The 19875-nt window shown below is 40.1% G+C and overlaps 3 protein-coding genes across 3 annotated transcripts in view; 1 reads left to right on the top strand and 2 right to left on the bottom strand.

Annotated features, from left to right (window-relative positions):
• Nucleotides 1-19875, top strand: part of LOC120744794 (E3 ubiquitin/ISG15 ligase TRIM25-like) — a 188961-nt gene that overhangs the window by 71365 nt on the left and 97721 nt on the right. The window lies entirely within an intron of this gene.
• LOC120744783 (tripartite motif-containing protein 16-like) overlaps nucleotides 1-19875 on the bottom strand; it is a 25148-nt gene continuing 5273 nt past the window's right edge. The window contains exons 2-4 of the mRNA XM_040049346.1: nucleotides 19114-19120; nucleotides 17469-17473; nucleotides 1-2113 (exon numbers count right to left, since the gene is read on the bottom strand). Of these exons, the coding sequence (XP_039905280.1) occupies nucleotides 405-2087 (1683 nt within the window). The 5' untranslated portion in view covers nucleotides 2088-2113; nucleotides 17469-17473; nucleotides 19114-19120 and the 3' untranslated portion in view covers nucleotides 1-404. The remainder of the gene's footprint in view (nucleotides 2114-17468; nucleotides 17474-19113; nucleotides 19121-19875) is intronic.
• retreg1 (reticulophagy regulator 1) overlaps nucleotides 4703-19875 on the bottom strand; it is a 27333-nt gene continuing 12160 nt past the window's right edge. The window contains exons 4-9 of the mRNA XM_040049394.1: nucleotides 10954-11071; nucleotides 10551-10635; nucleotides 10068-10190; nucleotides 9412-9482; nucleotides 8843-8966; nucleotides 4703-8734 (exon numbers count right to left, since the gene is read on the bottom strand). Coding sequence (XP_039905328.1) covers nucleotides 8232-8734; nucleotides 8843-8966; nucleotides 9412-9482; nucleotides 10068-10190; nucleotides 10551-10635; nucleotides 10954-11071 — 1024 coding nt within the window. The 3' untranslated portion in view covers nucleotides 4703-8231. The remainder of the gene's footprint in view (nucleotides 8735-8842; nucleotides 8967-9411; nucleotides 9483-10067; nucleotides 10191-10550; nucleotides 10636-10953; nucleotides 11072-19875) is intronic.

A 19875-nucleotide genomic window follows, 5' to 3' on the forward strand; every position in this document is an offset into this window, starting at 1 on the left:
GCAGAGAATTGTGACTGAAGCACATCAGTCCCAATTCTAATGACTAATCAGTCTGCTGTCATTGTGGAGGAAAGGTGTGTTATAGAGGTGTTACAAACACATTACAAACACAACACACAGTGTTCCACTCCTGTAAAGGTGGAAGGGGCCATTCCCCCCCAAGCTTGTGTTTATCTTCATCTTCAGGCTACAGAGCTGCACATTTTTCTTCCACAGTGGTGACATTAACACAAAATCTCTCCCAAAAGACATATAAACACATTCCAACTGCTATTTGTGAAAAAAAACTTGCTGCACTAGATTTATACTGGATCATTTTTGCCATAATGTCATACACAAAAAAAAAGACTCAAAAATTTAAAATTAATACCAACCTCACTCTTGCAGCTGATAATTATCTCAATTTATTTCAGTTTGCAGAATTCAACACTTGTTTCAAACACAAACCATCCACTAAGATAAACTCCAGCATAGAGCGGCTGAGTGAATGTGGTCTGGACTCTGTGGAGGAGAGTCATGGTTTCAGAGACGCTGTAGAAGGACAAAATACCTGCTCTGTGATCCAGGTACACTCCTACTCTGGAGGAACGAGGACCTGAGACACGAGTTTGGATGTTGTTGTACCAAAATGTATAACTAGTTTTCAAACAATCTAATGCCCAAGATTTATAATTTCGTCCAAATCTACATTCATTCCCCTCTCTGTTGATATTTTTGTATGTCACTGCTACATCAACTCCTATCCCATTCCACTCCATCTCCCAGTAACAACGTCCAGTCAGACTTTCTCTACTCAGGACCTGCTCATATCCAGTGAATCTGTCTGGATGATGAGAATAAGGCTGATCCTGAAAAATAAATGTTGATTTTCTGTGTCCTTCTGATAATACAAGATTTTTGTGTACTGTGTTTGGATCAAATGTGATTTCACGTGAATATTTTAAGAATTCAGCTCTGGTCTTTGGCTCTGGTGGATCTGACAGTAAAACATCCACTTCAGTGACTGTCAGTGAGATGTTTGTCCATTCCTCTCTCAGAATGTCCTGTAGTTTATCTCTGACCTCTGACACAGCTGCTGTCACATCCTCAAAGTAGCTCAGAGGACGGATATTGATGCTGGATGAGTCTGTAGACTCACTGAGTGCTGACAGTGAGGGGTAGTTGTGTAGAAACTGGATGTGATCCTCTGTGTGTGAGAGCTGCTTCAGCTCAGCATCTTTCCTCTTCAGCTCAGTGATCTCCTGCTCCAGCTTCTCCTGAAGCTCTTTGACTCGACTCACTTCAGTTTCCTGCTGGGATCTGATCTGCTGCTTCACATCAGAGCTTCTTTTCTGGATGAGATGGATCAGCTCAGTGAAGATCTTCTCACTGTGCTCCACTGTTTGATCAGCAGACTGATTGATGGCCTCCACCTCCTGTTGAAGCAGCTTCACATCTTTCTCTCTGTCCTGGATTCTCTGCTGGATGTTTTGTCGACTCACCTCCAGCTCTCTCTGCCTCTCAGTCCTTTCTGCTGCAGCTGAGACTGTGTCGTGGCCTTTATGTTCATCCACAGGGCAGAGATAACAGATACTCTGCTGATCAGTACGGCAGAACATCTTCATCATCTGATCGTGTTGAGAGCAGATGTTCTCCTGGAGCTTCTTGGAGGGCTCCACCAGCTTGTGTTTTCCAAAGGCAGGAGACTTAAAATGAGGCTGAAGGTGTTTCTCACAATAAGACACCAGACAGACCAAACAGAACTTCACTGCTTTCATTTTTCTTCCAGTGCAGACATCACAGGCCACATCTTCAGGTCCAGCATAGCAGTGATCAGCAGGAGCAGCTTGGAGTCCAGTCTTCTTGAATTTCTCCACTAAAACTGATAACATGCTGTTTTTTTCCAGAACAGGTCTGTCAGGTGTGAACGTCTGTCTCCACTGAGGGCAGCTGTAGGTTTTCTTGTTTTCCTCTACATCCCAGAAGCTTTTAATACAGTTCATGCAGTAGCTGTGTCCACAGGGAATAGTCACCGGATCCTTCAGTAGATCCAAACAGATCGAACAAGAGAAGGTTTCTCGGTCCAGCTGAACTCCTTTCTGCGCCATTTCTGCTCTCAGTGTCAGTAACTGCGCTGTATGTGTTTCTTTTTCAAAAGGTGCCTGACGAGTCATGCAGTTCAAATTCTTGGAACTTGTACAGTGGGAATAGGAGAAAGGTGAGGGAGGTTTTCAGTTTAACTTACTGCAGGAACAAAATTGACCTGAAAGAATAAGTGTAATAAAAATGTAACACATTAACATGCAACCAAGATTTACTCACCATATAGACATAAAAAAGTACAAGGTACAAATCATTGCACAGATGAACTCTTGCAGATATTGAACTTGTTTGTGATTGAACTTGTTTTCAGGGGATACAATCTCTCAACTACAAACAAATATATATGCATATATTTTCATGCAGTCAGGTGAAAAAGAAAGTACACCTTCTTTCACATCCAGGTGTAAAACAACATATAAAAATGATTACTTGAAGTTATTGCTGCAAAAGATTGTTCTACAAGCTACTGAAACATTGGGATTCAAGCAAAAATACTTTTGTCTTACCTTTGTCTCTCATCATAGATGATTTAAAATCTTGAATAATACAGCGGAAAGGTCAGCTGTTTCAGAGACGTCCCCGTAACCTGGCTACTTATGGCAGGGTTGATTATGGTTTTTTGCAACTGCCTTTACAGCAGCTTTTTTAAAAAAGGATTTCCCATATTATAACAGCAGGTAAATGAAATAAATAAACAATTTAACCAGTCTGACACGTAATAAAAATGACCTTTATTTACTCAGAGGTTGGAACATTTCTTTGTATTACTGTGATTACATGTAAGATAAAAATTAACTTCATTCAGCTTTGCCACTACAAAGTCCTCTTAGGCAGTGATAATGTATTTCTGATTTTATCTGCAAGGTGTACATTGTAGATATATATATATTTTATATATATATACATATACTGTGTTTGTATATTATAAAAACACATGCATGGGGCATGTTAAAGAAACATAGTCACTCTTCCCAGCAGACATCTGGTGCAGAGTTAGATAATGATTATAATATTTATAAAATAAATTTAAAAAATAAAATAAAATCCCAGACCCCAACTGTCTGGGCCTGGCAGAGGTGATTGAGGTGTTGTTGTAAACCCTGATGGGTTTCAGTGAAATCTAAAATATTGATATTGCTGCTCTTTTGGAAAGGCTGCTATGTGTCTCTAATTCAAGAGTTGCATTTTCCAGACGCACTTGACACATCCAAACAACCTGCCAGCTGTTTGCCCTCTTTATCCTCACCTTTCCCAGTCCTGGTTATGTTGCAGGTTTCTTCCTGTTTTCTCACCACTGTTGCCAGGTGCTTGCTCATAGGGTACTGTTGAATCATGGGGAGTGTTCCTCTAATAGAGATATCAGACTAATTAAATGCCTTGAGATGACTCTAACTAACTAGCTTAAAAAGATAAAAGCTTTTTTCAGTTTGAGCAAAAACTTGTAAGCGAAAGCAGCTTAAACTGAGCAAAGGTCTGGGGGTGCTCAATGTTGTTTCTTTTTGCTGCCCACACATGTAACCAACACTGCTCCACTATTTAGTTTTTCTCATTAGTAATGAAAAACTGTCTAAAGCAAACCCCTGTGCTCCTCTGACTATGGAGCTCATCACATTGTGTGGTCAAAGCTTTGAGGCTGTATTGGTTCATTCTACCATCTAGTGGTGAAGCTGTTTAATACAGCTTTACTTGGTTTAAGTTTGAAACACTGACACCTGAGTCACCCTGCAGCCAGCATGCATTTTAGATGCATCTTCATATATCGTGAAATTGTTCAACTTATTCAGACATACAAACATGGCAACATTTCGCTTTGTAAAGTTGATGGTACTTTGAGTTTTGTATTTTAGATTATCATTTGGACTTTTAGTCTTTAGTTGTGGTTACTTTTGTATCCTGGGTTCTCTTTACATTTTGAGCACTGGTTTGTATTTACTTGTTTGGGGTGCAGTTTAGTATAGCCTCCTCAGTCTACTTTTGTTTCTTGTTAAGAATTTGTCTCTCTCCCATTTGTTACATCCTGTTTTAATTTGATACGCAGTTGTTTCTTGTGTCTTGCATTTGACACAACAAGACAAGCTTCCTTTGTCTCTTTGTTCTTGATTAATTTCAGATGTTCTTGTTTCCCAAGTGTTTCCTTTCCTCTCTCGTTAGCTGTGTATGTAATATATTGCGCCAGTTTCCGTTTGTCCTTTGGCAGAGAGTCAGTTTGTCATTTCTCTGTTTGGTCCCAAGAGTTTAGATTCTGCAGCTTTCATGGAGTTGTAACCTCATTGCTCTTCCAGAGCAAACACTTTCAGTTCTCACAGAAGGAAAATCACTGATATATTAATGATGGTTCAGTTACACTCAATTATTTTTGTCATGCATATCGTCAGTTCCTCTCCTTGTAATTTGGGTCTTTCCCACCAGAGAGAAGGAAACAAGGAAGCAGCACAAGGAAAGAGGAATTAAAAAAAAGGTAACAAAATAAAACATCTTCACTTTGTTGCCACAGCTCCACTGACTGTTTATCATTTGTTACAGTCTGTCGCATTTTCTGATCTCAGATGTGAAATAAATACATAGTGTTCATGAAAACTGTTTTATTTAGGCCTACTTTTAATGAAATTTAAATACGCACTTGAGTTTTTTGATCTTTTTATTTATCACACATTAACGGTGAGGGACAGAAAGTTTGAATATGCAACCAATCATCTTACAAAAAATCTCACAAGACTAAGAGGTGCTCCTCACACTGTGGTTTGTATATTCATGCTGTGCTGCCTCTTTAGTACATAAACAATGTAGGATAGACTCTTTCTCTGTCTATTAGATACATTTTTGAAATTGCAATTTCCCTCATGATGACTCAGTGATCCTAATTAGAGAAATGAGAAAAGCCCTAAGTGTCAGAGAAAGCTGTGACTGTGAATCAGCATGACCACATACGGGACCTCCTCTAAGATGAGTGAAGCCATCATTAATCCTCCCTGTGCTTCCCCTACTGTGACAAATGAAACATACACTCAGTTTTCAGATTAAATGTCTTCATGTCTAAAGCTGAGACAGTAATTTTGATACCTTCTGCAAGTTGTGATAACATATATTTCATAACATGCATGAAACATAAAGGTAAAGCAGGTACAGGTAAAATTCAAATCCAAATTTTAATAATAAACTACATATTAAAGATTATTTGGTTCCCTTGTGATTGTCAACTGATTCGATGGAATTGTGGGTAATGTAGTTGGAAGAATTGTTTCAGCACTGAAGTTTGATTCATGTGTTATGAGCTGAGTAGCAGCAGCAGTGGTTTTTCAACCAAATCTATTCATCCTTTTCTTCCCAGATATCCAGCCTGGCATCCTGGAGCCTGTCCTGGAAGCAACTAAATCCTGTCAGTTATGATACTAACAGCAGGTGATGGGAAGTTTTCCTGCCCACTATACAAACTCACTGGTAAAATACAGTCTTTGCTACAATAACACCTGTGTTCAGTTAACATTTAGGCCTAAACTACAATTTAAAAAGTGAATTTTTATACTTAGATTACCTTTTAAGTCCCAACTTTGAATCTTGTTTCAAAGTCTGGGTAACTCTAATGCGACTACTTTTAGCACTTGCAGATATGTATTTATTAAATGCTTTTAATCACACACTGTAATTTAGCTGTATGCATATATAAAGATATTTAATGTGCATAAAAAGACAATAAATATTAGTGTTAAAGTGTGATCAAAACATAAAATTTTTTTTTTTTAAAAAGGCCCCAAAATGTGTCTGAGAGGATTTAACTGCATAGACCTCGAGATGGTTTATAAAAAGGCATAAATCTTAATATGACGTATGTTGTATTTTGTGAATAATCACTCCTTTATTTGTTATGCAACAATACAAAATGATTTACAGGCATAAAAGAATTTCACAAATACATAAATAAACACAAAAATATCGTTATTTGCTTAGAACTAAATAACAGCAGGTGATGAATGAAACATTAAGTGTTTATGATGCTTATCAATCCTAAATTTTGACCTCATATACCATTCAGCTGTTTTAAAAAGCCACAACTGATGAAAAATCAAGAGCAGGAGATTTGTCATCAACCAGTCACCTGCCTGTCATGCTGGGACCACACCACACAATATCTTTGTGTTTAAAGGGAACCTGAAATGCTACACATGAAAAGGCTAATTTATACTATTGAGCCTTGTTCTCAAAAACAGACATAGATGTAAAATTATCTTTGAATTTTGCTGGAAGTTATAGTTTTAAAAACATGTTTAGCTCTATCTTCTGTCAGTGCAGAACGTGACGTCATGTGATCGGTTGGTTGATTGCGGCCAATAGACTTAAATTAGTTTATGTTAGCTAACTAGTGACAGAATCGATAACTCAGAGGAAAAGTAATGATACTAAAACTAAAAATCAGTCTAAGAGGATCACTTCTATGCTGCCTCTGACTACAACAATGAGCTTCATGTTAAAACCAAGAATATACTGTCCACTTTCACTGTATGTCTCTTTAGCAGGACGTGGCTGGTCGCTGTTTGGCTAGCTGCACTCAGACAGGAAAATCCACCTGTTAATGTTCGAGTTTGTAAAGCACTTTCTAAATGAGGACTGTGTGGAGGAGAGCCTGTTTGAGACAGGTGACAGGTGCTTTCACCGGGCTGACATAAACTGGTTTTTCCTCCTCTGGCCAAGTTTACTGAGCAGCACAATCAGCTGATGCATTCAGCACTTTTTATGTCATCAGATAATCTTTCTCTTCTTGAGCACATCCAGACAGTTTACAACATAACGGCCCATTTTTCCTGTGGACATGCTGATGAGTGTTAGGGTTTCTAATACCCTTTGGTAAAAAAAAAATACCTGTTATGTTTTTGGTCTGATACTCATGTAGTAACCTGTTATGTAGTAAACTGGTTGTGTTTCGTTAAAGAGAGAAAAAATTTTTGTTGCATAAAATAGTGCTGATGGCATCTTGCCAATATCTGCTTTGCAAGCTGATGTCACGGCTCTGTACACCCGACCTGGTGAGGAACAGGCTCTGCTCCACACAGTCCTCATTTACAAAGTGCTTTACAAATCCAAACATTACGACTAACAGATTAATTTTCCTGTTTGGTGCAGCTAGCCAAACAGCAGCCAGCCACTTCCTGCAAAAGAGACACACAGTGAAAGTGGACAGTATATCCTCAGTTTCTTAACATAAAACTCATTGTTGCAGTCAGGGGCAGCAAAGAAGTGATCTCGTTAGAATGATCTTTAGTTTTAGTATCATTACTTTTCCTCCTAGTTATCGATTCTGTCACTAGTTAGCTAATATAAACTAATATAAGTCTATTAGCCGCAACCAACGAACAAACCACATAACGTCATGTTCTGTACTGACAGAAGATGGCGCCAAACATGTTTTTAAAACTTTAACTTTAAGCACTTGTTTCTTAAATCCAGCTTCACAGACAGTTTTACATCTATGTCTGTTTTTAGAGCAGGGCTCAATAGTGTAGATTAGCCTTTATTTGTGTAGCATTTCATGCTTCTTTAAATAAAGCCGACTTAATCCTTGCTGTGACTTGACTCATAGGCGTAATTAAATGTCTAATTTCTCTCAGCTCTATGTGAAGGACCAACCCAAGGAGTAGTAGTGGAGTAGTATGTCACAAGATTTGAGTCTTATGGGAAGTCAGTATTTGTACTGTATTAGTTTGTACTACACTAGTTTTGCACACTTGCCACATAGCGACACTGTAACCTGAAAACTACGCCTAAGTCAATTCAGTGTTAATTTGAAAGTCATATAAAGCCTTATAAACGTGAGTGACCAGCCTCCACCTGACTGATAGCAAATAATAAAAGTATAAATTTAAAAAATCCATACGCCTGTTTTCAGATGAGCCTGGATCTTTCATTAGTTACTGAAATCATCTTAGAGGCCTCAGTTTGGTCAGCCATTATTAGGGTATATGGTGTGGTCTCAGCTTTGGGCTACTCTGGTTCGATTAAAAAAAAAGACAACACTATCTGATCAGTTCTGTAGATGTTTGCTTAACAGGAAGAAGCTAAATTGAAACTCTGTGTTCTCACAGCTCTATAAAGTTGCCTCCCCTCCACATGTCCTCTGGAAACCACACCTCACCATCTGCTTTCAAACTTTTCATCCGTCAGTGGCGTTTAAGGAGTTTGGACAAGAAGCCAGAAGAGGCGGGACTGTCGGTCTGCACCTCTTCTTTGGCTTTGGCCTTCTCTCCGAGGCCAAGCTCGCCCTCCAATTGCTCCAACTCTGACTGGTCCAGCAGCTCAAAGTCCTCCACCTCGCTGTCCGACTCCTCGGTCAGCTCCAGCAGCCTGCTCGATTCTGTGAGTCCCGCCCGCTTGGGGTCTTCAGTTGGCGTCATGAAGCTGACTGCTGCTTCTATTCTCTCCTGGATGGCAGCTGTGACTGCAGCGGTGATAACTTCACCTGCCATCTGGTTGACCAAATCGAGGGCATTGGTGGACTGGTCTTGAGGTTCGTGCTTGGATTTGATTGGATCCTGGAGCCGAGTTGGAGGTGAAGCAAGGCCGAGGCTGAGGTCGTCGTCGTCGTCGCCATTGGTGGTCATGCCATTATCAAGTGAAGGGAATTCAGGTAGGCCACCAATGAACGGTTCTTCTCTGTCAAAGTCTGATCAAAGTGGCCCCGACACAAAAAGGAAGAAACACCAGTTACCTAAATATGCGAGACACAAAGTAGCTCTCGGCGTCAGTCAGAAGAGCGTCAAATGAAACTTACCCTCTGAGTTCTCAGTCTGTGGTGTGTGTCCCTCTGACAGGTTGAAAGTACCATTGTCTGTCCATGTGACATCTGACACCTCTGTGTCCGAGACAGACATCTCTTTACACACTGTGGAGTCGAGCTGGGGGAGAGAGACACACGCAGACGTCAGATTTTATAGTGCAAACCCAGATCTGAGCTGGTAATTGGTTGACTCAGACAAAGTGGTGACATCCGGGACTAAAAGATGAAGCCGCATAACAACTAAGTGCATGAAACTGCAGAATCCTGAAGTCACTTGAGGCTTACAAGGCATACAACACATTCTTTCTGCATTGCATTCATTATATTTGCACAGTGATTTGAACGCTCTAATAGTGAGCGTGACAGGGAAGTGCACTCAGTGAATTCAACCAGCAGCTCAGTGTTTGGCATGAGGAGAAAAACGTTAAAGCATTTCTTGCCATTGAATTTGTCCCATGCTGATGGTGATGTGGATCATGTGTACTGAATTTTACTAGCTTTAACTGGATGCTATCAGTCAACAGAGGCATAATTACATTAAGATGAGAAGATGATTAGCCAACCTTTGGAAACATAGAGGAGAGGTCTGACTCAATGCCTTCTTTCTCATTCTGAGCCTGCAGGAGTCGCTTTTCTGAAAGAAAAAAAAAGAAAAACACGGATAAGACTGATTTAGTTCTCTGGCAAAATACTGGATAAAAAAGGTAAACTGATTTTTACATGATAACAAATCTTTTTAATGTTTACTCGCTATTTAAATAAGCATTTTTATAAAAAATCTACTCCACATTCAGTGTACATTTCTACAATAGTTCCTACATGCTATGCAGCATTTCACAATAATGTCAAATCTAGGTCAAGCCGTGACCTTAATGTCAATTTACCTGCACACTTAACTTTGGGTCAAATGAAAAAACCGTCTTAATGAACTGCAGAGCAGAAACGACAGACCCTTACATTATGCTTGTTATGTGTTGTTGAGATATATGGCTCATATTGCATATGCCAAAGGTGACATTTAGCAGTTGCAACAAAACTTCAGTTAAAGTTTTTAAAGATTTGTTCTGGTTAGGTCTACATAATAGAAAAATAAAGGTCATATAGGTTTGCAGCAGTTTGGCAGGTAGTTGTCTTTAAAAAAAAAACCACATGGTGAGTCACTTCCTGATCTCATGTCCTTGTTTGGATAATGAGTAAAAACAAATTGCATGATATTTACCGTGGTTCTCTTTGATTTTCTGAAAAAACTCGCCGATGCCAAAGTCCAGCTTCTGCAGAACTGGCTCCAGCCACGAGCTGATGTCATGAGATGAAATCAGAGGCCACAGAAAGACACCCAACACTTCACAGAGAAAAATAACAATGTCAGCTTATTTTGCAGAATAAAATGTGTACAGCAAGCTCAAATTCAGCATGCGATATTCATCATATGTGCTGTTTAACTTCTGCTGTCCTCGGGATTCCCATATACTTGTTTGCTATTCACCTAGGGACCATTTTTGGCCCGAGGACAACACAAGGGTTACATCAATGTGTAGACTCATAATCATTATTTCTTTGCTAATTATTGCACTAATTGGCACACCGCTATTGCACTCAATTTGGTGAAATAACTCTCGGAAACCAGACAAAAAAATGTGATTCAAATGTGTTTTTCAGTTGGTAACTTGACCTTTTGTTGAGCAAATCTTTGAGGACTCACCTAGAATATACGAGATAACGATCCCTGGAATGTAGCGTCCTAAGACAGCAAAGAAAGTGCACACACTGCAAACCAGCAGGCAAAACTAAAACAGAGAGGCAAAAACAAAGAACTTTTTGCTGTCAGTTACAAACTAAACTCCCCCTCAACAATAAACTGTTTTAGTATTTGTGTTTTTACAGATATGCAAAATCCCTCCAAGCTTCAGCTTCAGACACAAATTACAGACAGTGAAGTTATAAAGCAAACAGGTATTTTCCAACAATGCTGAATGGTAGAATTGTTTTATACAGATTTCTATAATTTATTAACTAATTGTTATACTAAATATATATATATATATATACAGTATACATATATGCTTTGTTCATGACATACATCAGGTATGTCGTCTCTACCTCACCTTTCCTGGGTTTTGCTTTTTGAAAGCTGATGTCTCTTGCAGGAAGAGTCTGAGGGAGTCAGTAAGCTGAGGTCCAACCCCAGTCCGGCTGTCCTGGCCTGAATCAATGATCTCCCAGCTATAAAGAGACAAAGACAGAGGAATGTTAATTCAATTGAAGATAACACTCCTGACTGTGCTTGAAACAATGGGCCTCTAAAATGTAAATTTGGAGCTCTAATGATGCTGCTACTCTAATAGCCTCCATAATTTAGACATGAAAGGCTAAAATTGTCGTGGTCGTGGGTCTGTTGCCCAGAGTTCTGTGTTTTTTAAGTTTTCTAGTTCTGTTGCATTTCTTGCTTTAGTCTGTTTTCATAGTCCCCTCCAATAAATTGACTGGACTAGATCATGCTGACACACTTTACGGTGACTCCGCATTAAAAATAGGACCAGCGTTTGACAAACTAAGAAGGGGATTACATTGCTGTCAGAGGCTTGAAATTCTGCTTCGTTGAGGGTCATTAATAAATTTTAGTCCAAGTAAAAAGCCACTCCAATGCAAATGCCATTGTTTAAATTAGGAAGCCTACAATAACATTGGCACGATGACTGTGCAGACAGGTGTGGGATGGGAATAGGAACGTGAAACTGGTTTCCATGCTGTGGCACTGCTGGGAATTCTGGGCCACCTGATGATTTATAAAACTTTCCGCTCCAGGATGGGAGTTCCCGAACATCACCTCCTATTTAAGCTCCACTATCAGCCTCTCGTGTTCTCTTCAGATGTAAAACAGCTATGAAAGGCACAGGTGTGGCTCGTGTGTAGGTCATGTGTGATAAATAGATATGAGTATGAGGCAGCTAAAGTCATCTTTCCTCTCTTAGCTACTTTCAGTTCCCCAGGCTGTAACGCAATGCGGCTGTAATATTAGTAAAGCTAAAATGTGATAAATGAGCATCTACTAGTGTATAATGTAACACCAGAAACATCTATCACCAGGACAGTGATTCTGGAAAGGTCACCTCTGAATGGCTCAAAGAACAAAGAAAAAGATTTTGTAATGGCCTAGTCAAGATCTGGACTTAAATCAGATTGATGTGCTTTCTCACGACCTCAAACAGGAAGCAAAATACTACTTCTAGAGCTGTTTAGCCTACTATCTTCTCGTGAATATGATGGAAATAAATAGCAAAAATTTTCAGAAAGAAAAGCATAAATCTGGACCCAGTTATTACGAAAATCTCAAACTCAGTGTGAGCAGTCTCTTACACCAAAATATACCTATGAAATGTGATCACTCTGCAGAAGAAAGCATCAGTCTACCCTGCACCTTTGTCTCGTCGTTGTCAAAGTTTATTCTGGTCTCCTTTTTGGTTTACTTCTTGTTAGGTCTTCATATTTCTTTCTATGTTTATGCTTCCTTCCTTTCCTCTTTAGTGTTTGATTAAATTCACCTGTAGCTTGTTACCTTTGTTTTCCTGCTGTCTATTTAGCCTACTGACTCATTTCCCACATTGTTGTTATTGCCTTTCCCTCATCCAACCTAAAATAAACAAGAGCATTTCAAGTTCAAACATGAATGCATAGTGTACTAAGAGAAATTTCTACTGTTGTTCAGACCAAATTAATCTGTCATTGTCAGTGTAAAAGCTGGAAATGTCTCAACCATGTTCCTCATATTAAATATCCCACTTTATCCAGCTGAGGATGGAAACTACATGTCCTGTGGTTGCAGCTGTCCTGGTGGAAACAGCTGGTGGGAAATGGTAATGGGGCTCAAGTTACTACAGCAGCTAGACAGGTTTCCACCAGTTAACCAACAAATATCAAAATACTGACAGTTTTGTAGACTGTGTTACGTTTTACACAGAACCTAACTCTTTTCTCAGTCTGATTTAACTCCAGTGAATGATTGATGCAGTAAACAGTGTGGAAGGGGAAGCTTAACAAATACAAGTAGGATCACTACTGTAGCCCAGTGGCTCTGCAGCGTTTGGCAGCTTAAGGCCACGTTTACCTCCAGTGACTTACGCTGAAAGTCTGTCACTAATAATATGAGCTTGTTCTTTCTTTCTGAGTGCAACTTGATACAAATTTACCAGCACATGCTGATAAAGGGACTGGACATTTGTAAAAGAAAAAAATTACTTCCAGCATGGTGTGACTTAATGTGGTATTTCTGACGTATCCCAGATTTATCCCTATTCTTGGCAGGTCTTTAGGAAAAGCTTATTCAGCCTAAGTATTGCATATTAGCATTTGCTGGCAGCTGCTAATACTGGAAACTATCTTCACCAAGGTTGGTTTTCTTCTTTCCTTGCACAGCTTTTAACTCCATATTCACAGTTTCACTGTCTCACAAACAGAGCATTAAACTAACTAAACTTGACTACTAAGGTGATTTAACTGATACCATCCTATGCATGCAACCGGTAAATCTCATATGGTGAAAAGTTGTTTACAGTTGCTGCACTTCTGCAAGCCACTTTGCAGCCCATCTTCTGCCCAGAACCTCATTTTTTTTTTTTTTGCTTACTAACACAATCAGTGCCATGTCTGCAGTCATCTCCATTATTCTTTCATCCTTGACCAGCATTAAAGATGGACTCCACCAATTCGTCGTTATATTTACTTTTATTACACTGTCCGACCCAACACAGATCATTTGCATTGACTCAAAATGATAATCCAAATTGTCTGTATAAATTTGTAATCTGCTACGATCCAAAAACACCCTATTTGTGTTGAAAAAGAGAAACTGTTTTAGTTCAGCCATAGAAATTAAACAGTCAGAACTTATCAGTTAAACTTCCACTTTATCTGCAGCTCAGTCCAATTCTCCCTCCCCACAATCAAGCTTCAGTTTGGCACCTAGGCCACGAGAAGCGAGAGTATCTCTTTTACACCCACCTGACCCACACACCCAGCCTTGTCTCACATAACCCTGATGACGAAAACTCAACCCGCTGATACCCTCTCGACTTCCAGCGCCCTGTAGGAGTTTGCTTTCCAGGCAAGATGGTGTGCTGAACATGTGACAGTAAAATTGCAAAGCAATTATAGCAACATGGATGGGCTGACAAGGTAAGAATTTATCCATTCCACGAAAGCCAGACATCTCCCTAAAAAGACATGCAGCTCTTCTGTAAAGTTTCACCACATTTGTTTGTTTGAGCTTGTTGCTTGGTAATTTCTTTGGCAAATCCAGCTTTACAGCTGACACAGAGGCCTCATGGATGTGATGCGATACAGTGCCATATGGATGATTGCTTATTCTGAAATTAGTAAATCCCATTTAGTTTTCCATCCAGCTTGACTTTTACAGTAATATTTGCATCATCTGGGAAATGAATGCACATTCAGCAGATGTTTTGACCTACTTTGATCTTGACTTTTCTGGTGGGGGTCACCAGACAGACAAACTTTCTGCTCAGGGGACTTTCTTGATTCTGTTGTTGCATTAAGGCTGAAGAAGGGAAGCTAGGTGTGATTTTGCCTGACTAAATTCCTTCTAAATACATGCTAAAATCTTGAAATCTGTTCATTAACACTTGTTAACACTACCCATTATATTAACCTCATCATCTTCATTGCAATCATGACACAAGAAGTGAAGGAACAAACCAAAACGCTTTCAAAGAAATGTTAAAATCTACCCATTTCTCTGAGCAGAGTAACACACTTTTCACGTTAAAAAGTAAGCTGGTGGCAAGTAGCCATCTTTCATCCTCATTTGTATACTGACAGGCGACCTTAATAAAATTGTTCGATTTTTATCAAGATGACCAATCAGACTTGTCTATGCAGACATTGCACTAGAGTTCACCAACAACCCATACTCCTTGAGGCAGCCTTGGAGCCCAAGCAGACTTGGAAAATGTGTGATTGGATCGGCAACTGCCCCCATTCACGTCCACAACCGAGTGGACCAACCAACCAACCAACAGCAATGATGTCAGTAAACACACCACAAAATCTCAATGGGAATGGAAAAAAACACATTTCAAGACATTGACCCAGCCTTCAACTCCCCCAAAAATTATCCGATCAAAAGTATGAATATTGGGTTTATGTTTACACTTCTTGGTAGCCTCTATCTGCAAGATTTTCCAGTGAATCTCACCAGTTTCTGACTTTAGATTTAACCAAAAAGTGTTTGCACAACTTAAAGGAAAGTAATAGTCAACCTTCAACATGTGCATTCTCAAAACTCCTGCCCCATGCACGCTGGATACTTGTTGAGAAAAGACTATATCATGTTTCATTGCCCCAGACTCTTACACACCACCACTGAGCACTGTTATCCACTGGTGGGTCACTATTAGTCACATGTATGAAGGATTCAGGCAATAGTCCAATAGAAACTAAAAGGCTCTGAAACAACAGAACACGGAAAAAGCGACACGTCTGAGCCTCTAACAAGCCCAGTGACTGCAGTTTAAAAATAGAAAGACAAACAATGCAAAGAATGGCGGCAAAAACATCTCAGCTCTTCACTTGTGTCGTCTCCCCCCCCCCCACACACACACACACACTGTTTATGTGGGTGTTTACCACAGAAAACCTGACTCTGACGCAACTAATACCTGATTATGTTCTGCGTAGAGACACACAGATAAAAAGACTGATATTAACAGAGCGAGAAATCAGAATTCCAGCTGATGGAGTTTACATTTAATGCCTTCGTGAAAGAGCAGTCTGCAAGTGTCTGCGTATGAAGCCAAAACAAGCAAGTTATATAAGAAACCAGTGGAACAGACAGACATGGCCCAATGACACAACTTTTCAAAGTTCATCTGTTCTGTGGTGCTTCTTTATTCAGACTGACATCAAAGGTTGAATGTATTATAAATTTAATAATTCTAGTATGAACTAACTTTATGTTGAGATTCTTTAGTAAGTTCAGGTCACCCTACCAACCCCCCAAAAATAAAAGTTTTCAGTTTTTCTTTAAAGTACTTGAGTTTGTTCAGTTAAAAGTGCTACATCATCTCCTTCATTTCTGCCAAAAAAATCAGTAAATCTCAGATCCATGCGTTTTCAAGCCTACAATAAAGGGACAAATACAACCAAAATTGTCCAAATATCTGCATGTTTCCAACTGTAAAAACAGCTAAATTATTTCTACTGGATCTGGATTAGCAGACCAGACAAGTCATTGCTCCTTAAATCTATTCTGGCTTCCTCTCCAGGACACAAATTTGTACCTCAATCCTGCCCCATGGTCTTCAGGAGACATCTCAAGGTCTTCAGGCACCTTCAGAGGGCTAAATGGTGCAAATAAAACAGCCAGGTAAAAACTGGATCACGGATAATGGTAGAAAAAAAGAAACACCTAATTTAAATGTTTTCCAGTTGTTACAAAATGCAAACCTAGGCTTGAGGTAAGCTCAGCTTTTAAGTGTGACACACTGCACGAGAGCAGCTTCTGTTTATCCTCAATGAAGCCCCGCTTGGAGTATTTCAAGTGACCCCGTCTAAAAATAACCGAGTCACACTACATTCCATCCGGCAGCCATCAGGAGTACAGAGGGATGGGGTTGGGTTAGGTTGGGCTGGTTTGGGTGCAGTTGGGTGGGGTGGGGGGCAACAACAACAGCCTGTATCAACAACACCGATCCAACAACAACGGTCTCCTAAACACACCTGCTCATGTTTCAGTGACATGCATTGGACAAACAGATGAGAAGAAACACAACGTTGTCTGCGTGTTGATCGATGCTGTCAAAACTTTCAGCTCAAGGGAAAGTTTGACGCTTGTCATGCCCTTTTCCTTCCAGCATTGTGTGGGCCTCGACCCCAATTCGCTGTCACTTATGGACAAACAGTTTCCACCCTTTTGTATTTGTCTGGGTGTTTAACCCAAGAGGCAAAATCCAGGAGTCAAAAGAAGTTCATGTAAAGACCACTTCAGGACGGCTCCAAAGACGAGACGTTACTGTAGCAACGTGTTTATGGTGTAGTACAAAAAAATAATTTTGACCGATTTATTATAGCTTTGACTGATGAGGTGTAGCTGTCAGCCAGCTTCACCTGAACTGGACTTCTTAAACGTGTTTGTGCTATTTGTACCTTTTGGAGTGTTTTTATGGAATTATCATAAAAATAATATGCTTACTTTGTAGTATAGACAAAAACAGAGAGATGCCAACAGGTAAAGGTTATCCAGATACTTTTAAGACGAAAAGCAACAAAGTCTGGATGTAATCACTGTTATTCTTTATATATGACTTAATCACATCACTTGACTGTGATGAAACACTCATAGCTGGTTTATTGTGCTGTTTTTACTCCAGCGGACCCCAGGTCCAATCAGAGCGGGCACTCTGAAACACACCCACTCCACCCCAAGTGATCTGATTGGTTCAAGTGCTTCCAGTCAGTCTGAATCTGTTCCGGCGGTGTGGAAACAGCTGAGTCACTCACACACACACACACATGCACAGTAAGTAATTAGGCACACATTGCACTCAGGTTTCACAACTCTTAAGAAACTTTGCAGTTGTTGTGGGAACACAGAGTAGCTCAGCACTGAGTCTTTCCTCGAAGCCAACGCCACAAACACAAATTGTATGAGTCGCATGACGTTCGTCTACATCTGTAAGCACCATCATTTAAACACACAAATGGCACTGACATGATGCTTGACCAACAGTTCTTTCACTTTCCCAATAACAGTTTTATTGCATTTGGCATTTGTTTACATCCTGTAACTCTTGACTCCACAAATCCACAAAGCTGGAATAATTTATAACACCTGTGTATGTGCTGGGCTTTTTTGATCACTGGATAGTTCTCATATTTATATTATGATAAACCTGAGAAACAATCACAGTTATCTCTCTGTTTTGGTTCTATGTTCTGCTGTGTGGCTCAGCCTGACTTCTGTTATTGAGCTTCCAGGTGCAGCAGGAAGCAGGTTTTACCAAATAAGCTATTACACCCACTAAGCACCAAACAGCAGACGGGCACACGTAAATGTCAGCTGTTAAAGTAAACAGCAACAACAGCTTCAACTCTTCTGGGAAGGCTTTCCACAAGGTTTAGGAGTGTTTATGGGAGTTTTTCTTCCAGAAGCACATTTGTGAGGTCAGATACTGATGTTCAACCTGCCCTTCTCACAGTCTCTGCTCTAATTCATCTAAAGGCATTCTATCAGGTTGAGGTCAGGACCCTGTGGAGGCCAGTTACGGTTTCCCACACCAAACTTGCTCATCCATGTCTTTTTTGACATGTTGGAACAGGAAGAGGCCATCGCCAAATTGTCCAAATTGTCTTGGTATGCTGAAGAGTTTCTTCCACTGGAAATAAGGGGGCGAGTCCAACTCCTGAAGAACCACCCGACAACACTCTCCTGGTAACCTCCAACCCCAGATTCATCCTTTACATTGCCAGAAGGAGAAGCATGAATTGTGACTCCAGAAAGCACATCTGCACTGCTCTAGAGCCCAGTGGTGGCATGCTTTATATCACTGCATCTGACGCTTTGCATTGCGCTCAGTAATGTAAGGTTTGGATGCAGAAGCTCGGCCCTGGAAAAGCATCCCATGAAGATCTCTATGCACTGTTCTCGAGCTAATCTGAAGGCTGTTTGAAATCCGGAGGCCTGTAGCAACTGAATTTGCAGAAAGGTGACAAACTCTGTGCACTATGTACCTCAGCATTTGCTGACCCTGTTCAGTGATTTTACGTGGTGTACCACTTCATAGCTGAGTGGCTGTTGTTTGTAATTGCTTCCGCTTATATAATGCCAATAACTTTTAGCAGAGAGGAAATTTCGCAACTGGACTTGTTTTGCAGGTATCATGGTTCCACTCTGGAATCCACTGAGCTCCTGAGAGCAACCCATTCTTTCACAAATGTTTTTAGAAGCAGTCTGCCTGCCTGCTTGATTTTTATATACCTGTGGCCATGGAAGTGATTGGAACATTTGAATTCAGTGATTTGGATTTGTGAGTGAATACTTTTGGCATGTATGTGTATGTTCCTCAGGAGTTAGTCGAGACCACACGAGAGTGAAAAGGAAACTAACATTCACCATTTACACAACATGACTCAAAATAAATGCCAACTGTTACTTACATTACTTGCGACATTGTTTTTTCAGTTATCAACACCCCTCCCATGCCCCCCTCCACAAACACACACACACGTAGATATATGTGGCTGGCTCACACTCCTCAGCTGTCAGCTCACATTGTGGGTCAGCACCTAATCTCCTGCAAGCCTTTGCCTGAGACGTGCTCTGTGCCTGATGTACAATTACCCACAAGACAGCTCTGACAGGCAACAGCAGGTGGCAACAACACAATCCCATCCTGCCAGCCAAATGCCACAGAGACAGATAGAGGAAGAGTACAAGACAGACTGTGGAAGTGTGGATATGCAAATAAGGGCAAAAGAAATCTGAAACAATCCAAGCTCCCAACATAAACTGCAAAAATTTAGTGCGAGACCTAAGCTCCACACTACAGCCAAAAATAAAACCAACATATCAGTGCTAAAATCTGCAGTTCCTCTAACGGCCACTTGAGGCTGTCCCAAAGTACATCAATCCCCACAAGACTGTTGAAATTACTCATTTCACTGCAGAAACAAACATGTTTAAAGTTTGATTTTTTTTAAAAAACATTTAAAAAACTCTTTAAGTATTTTATGCCCTCAATTCAACTGCACAGTGGAAAATATTTTTATAATTCTACTTTTTTGGATTTGTTTAAAAAGCTGGCATCTTGAAATGAAAGCTGTGGTGACTTTGATGCACATGTCTGGAGTCTGGGAACTAGCTAGTTGAAGAAGTTGGTGATCCAATTATTTATTAGTCTGACACTTAGCACAAATTAGCAGCTATCTTCATGATCTACAATCTCATTCAAATATGGCCACTTAGCTCTAATAAATTCAAGTCCACAAACCAAAAGGTGACTTTGATGTAACTG

The sequence above is a fragment of the Simochromis diagramma genome, unplaced genomic scaffold, assembly GCF_900408965.1.
Source record: "Simochromis diagramma unplaced genomic scaffold, fSimDia1.1 OVJJ01000355.1, whole genome shotgun sequence".
Lineage (NCBI taxonomy): Eukaryota > Metazoa > Chordata > Actinopteri > Cichliformes > Cichlidae > Simochromis > Simochromis diagramma.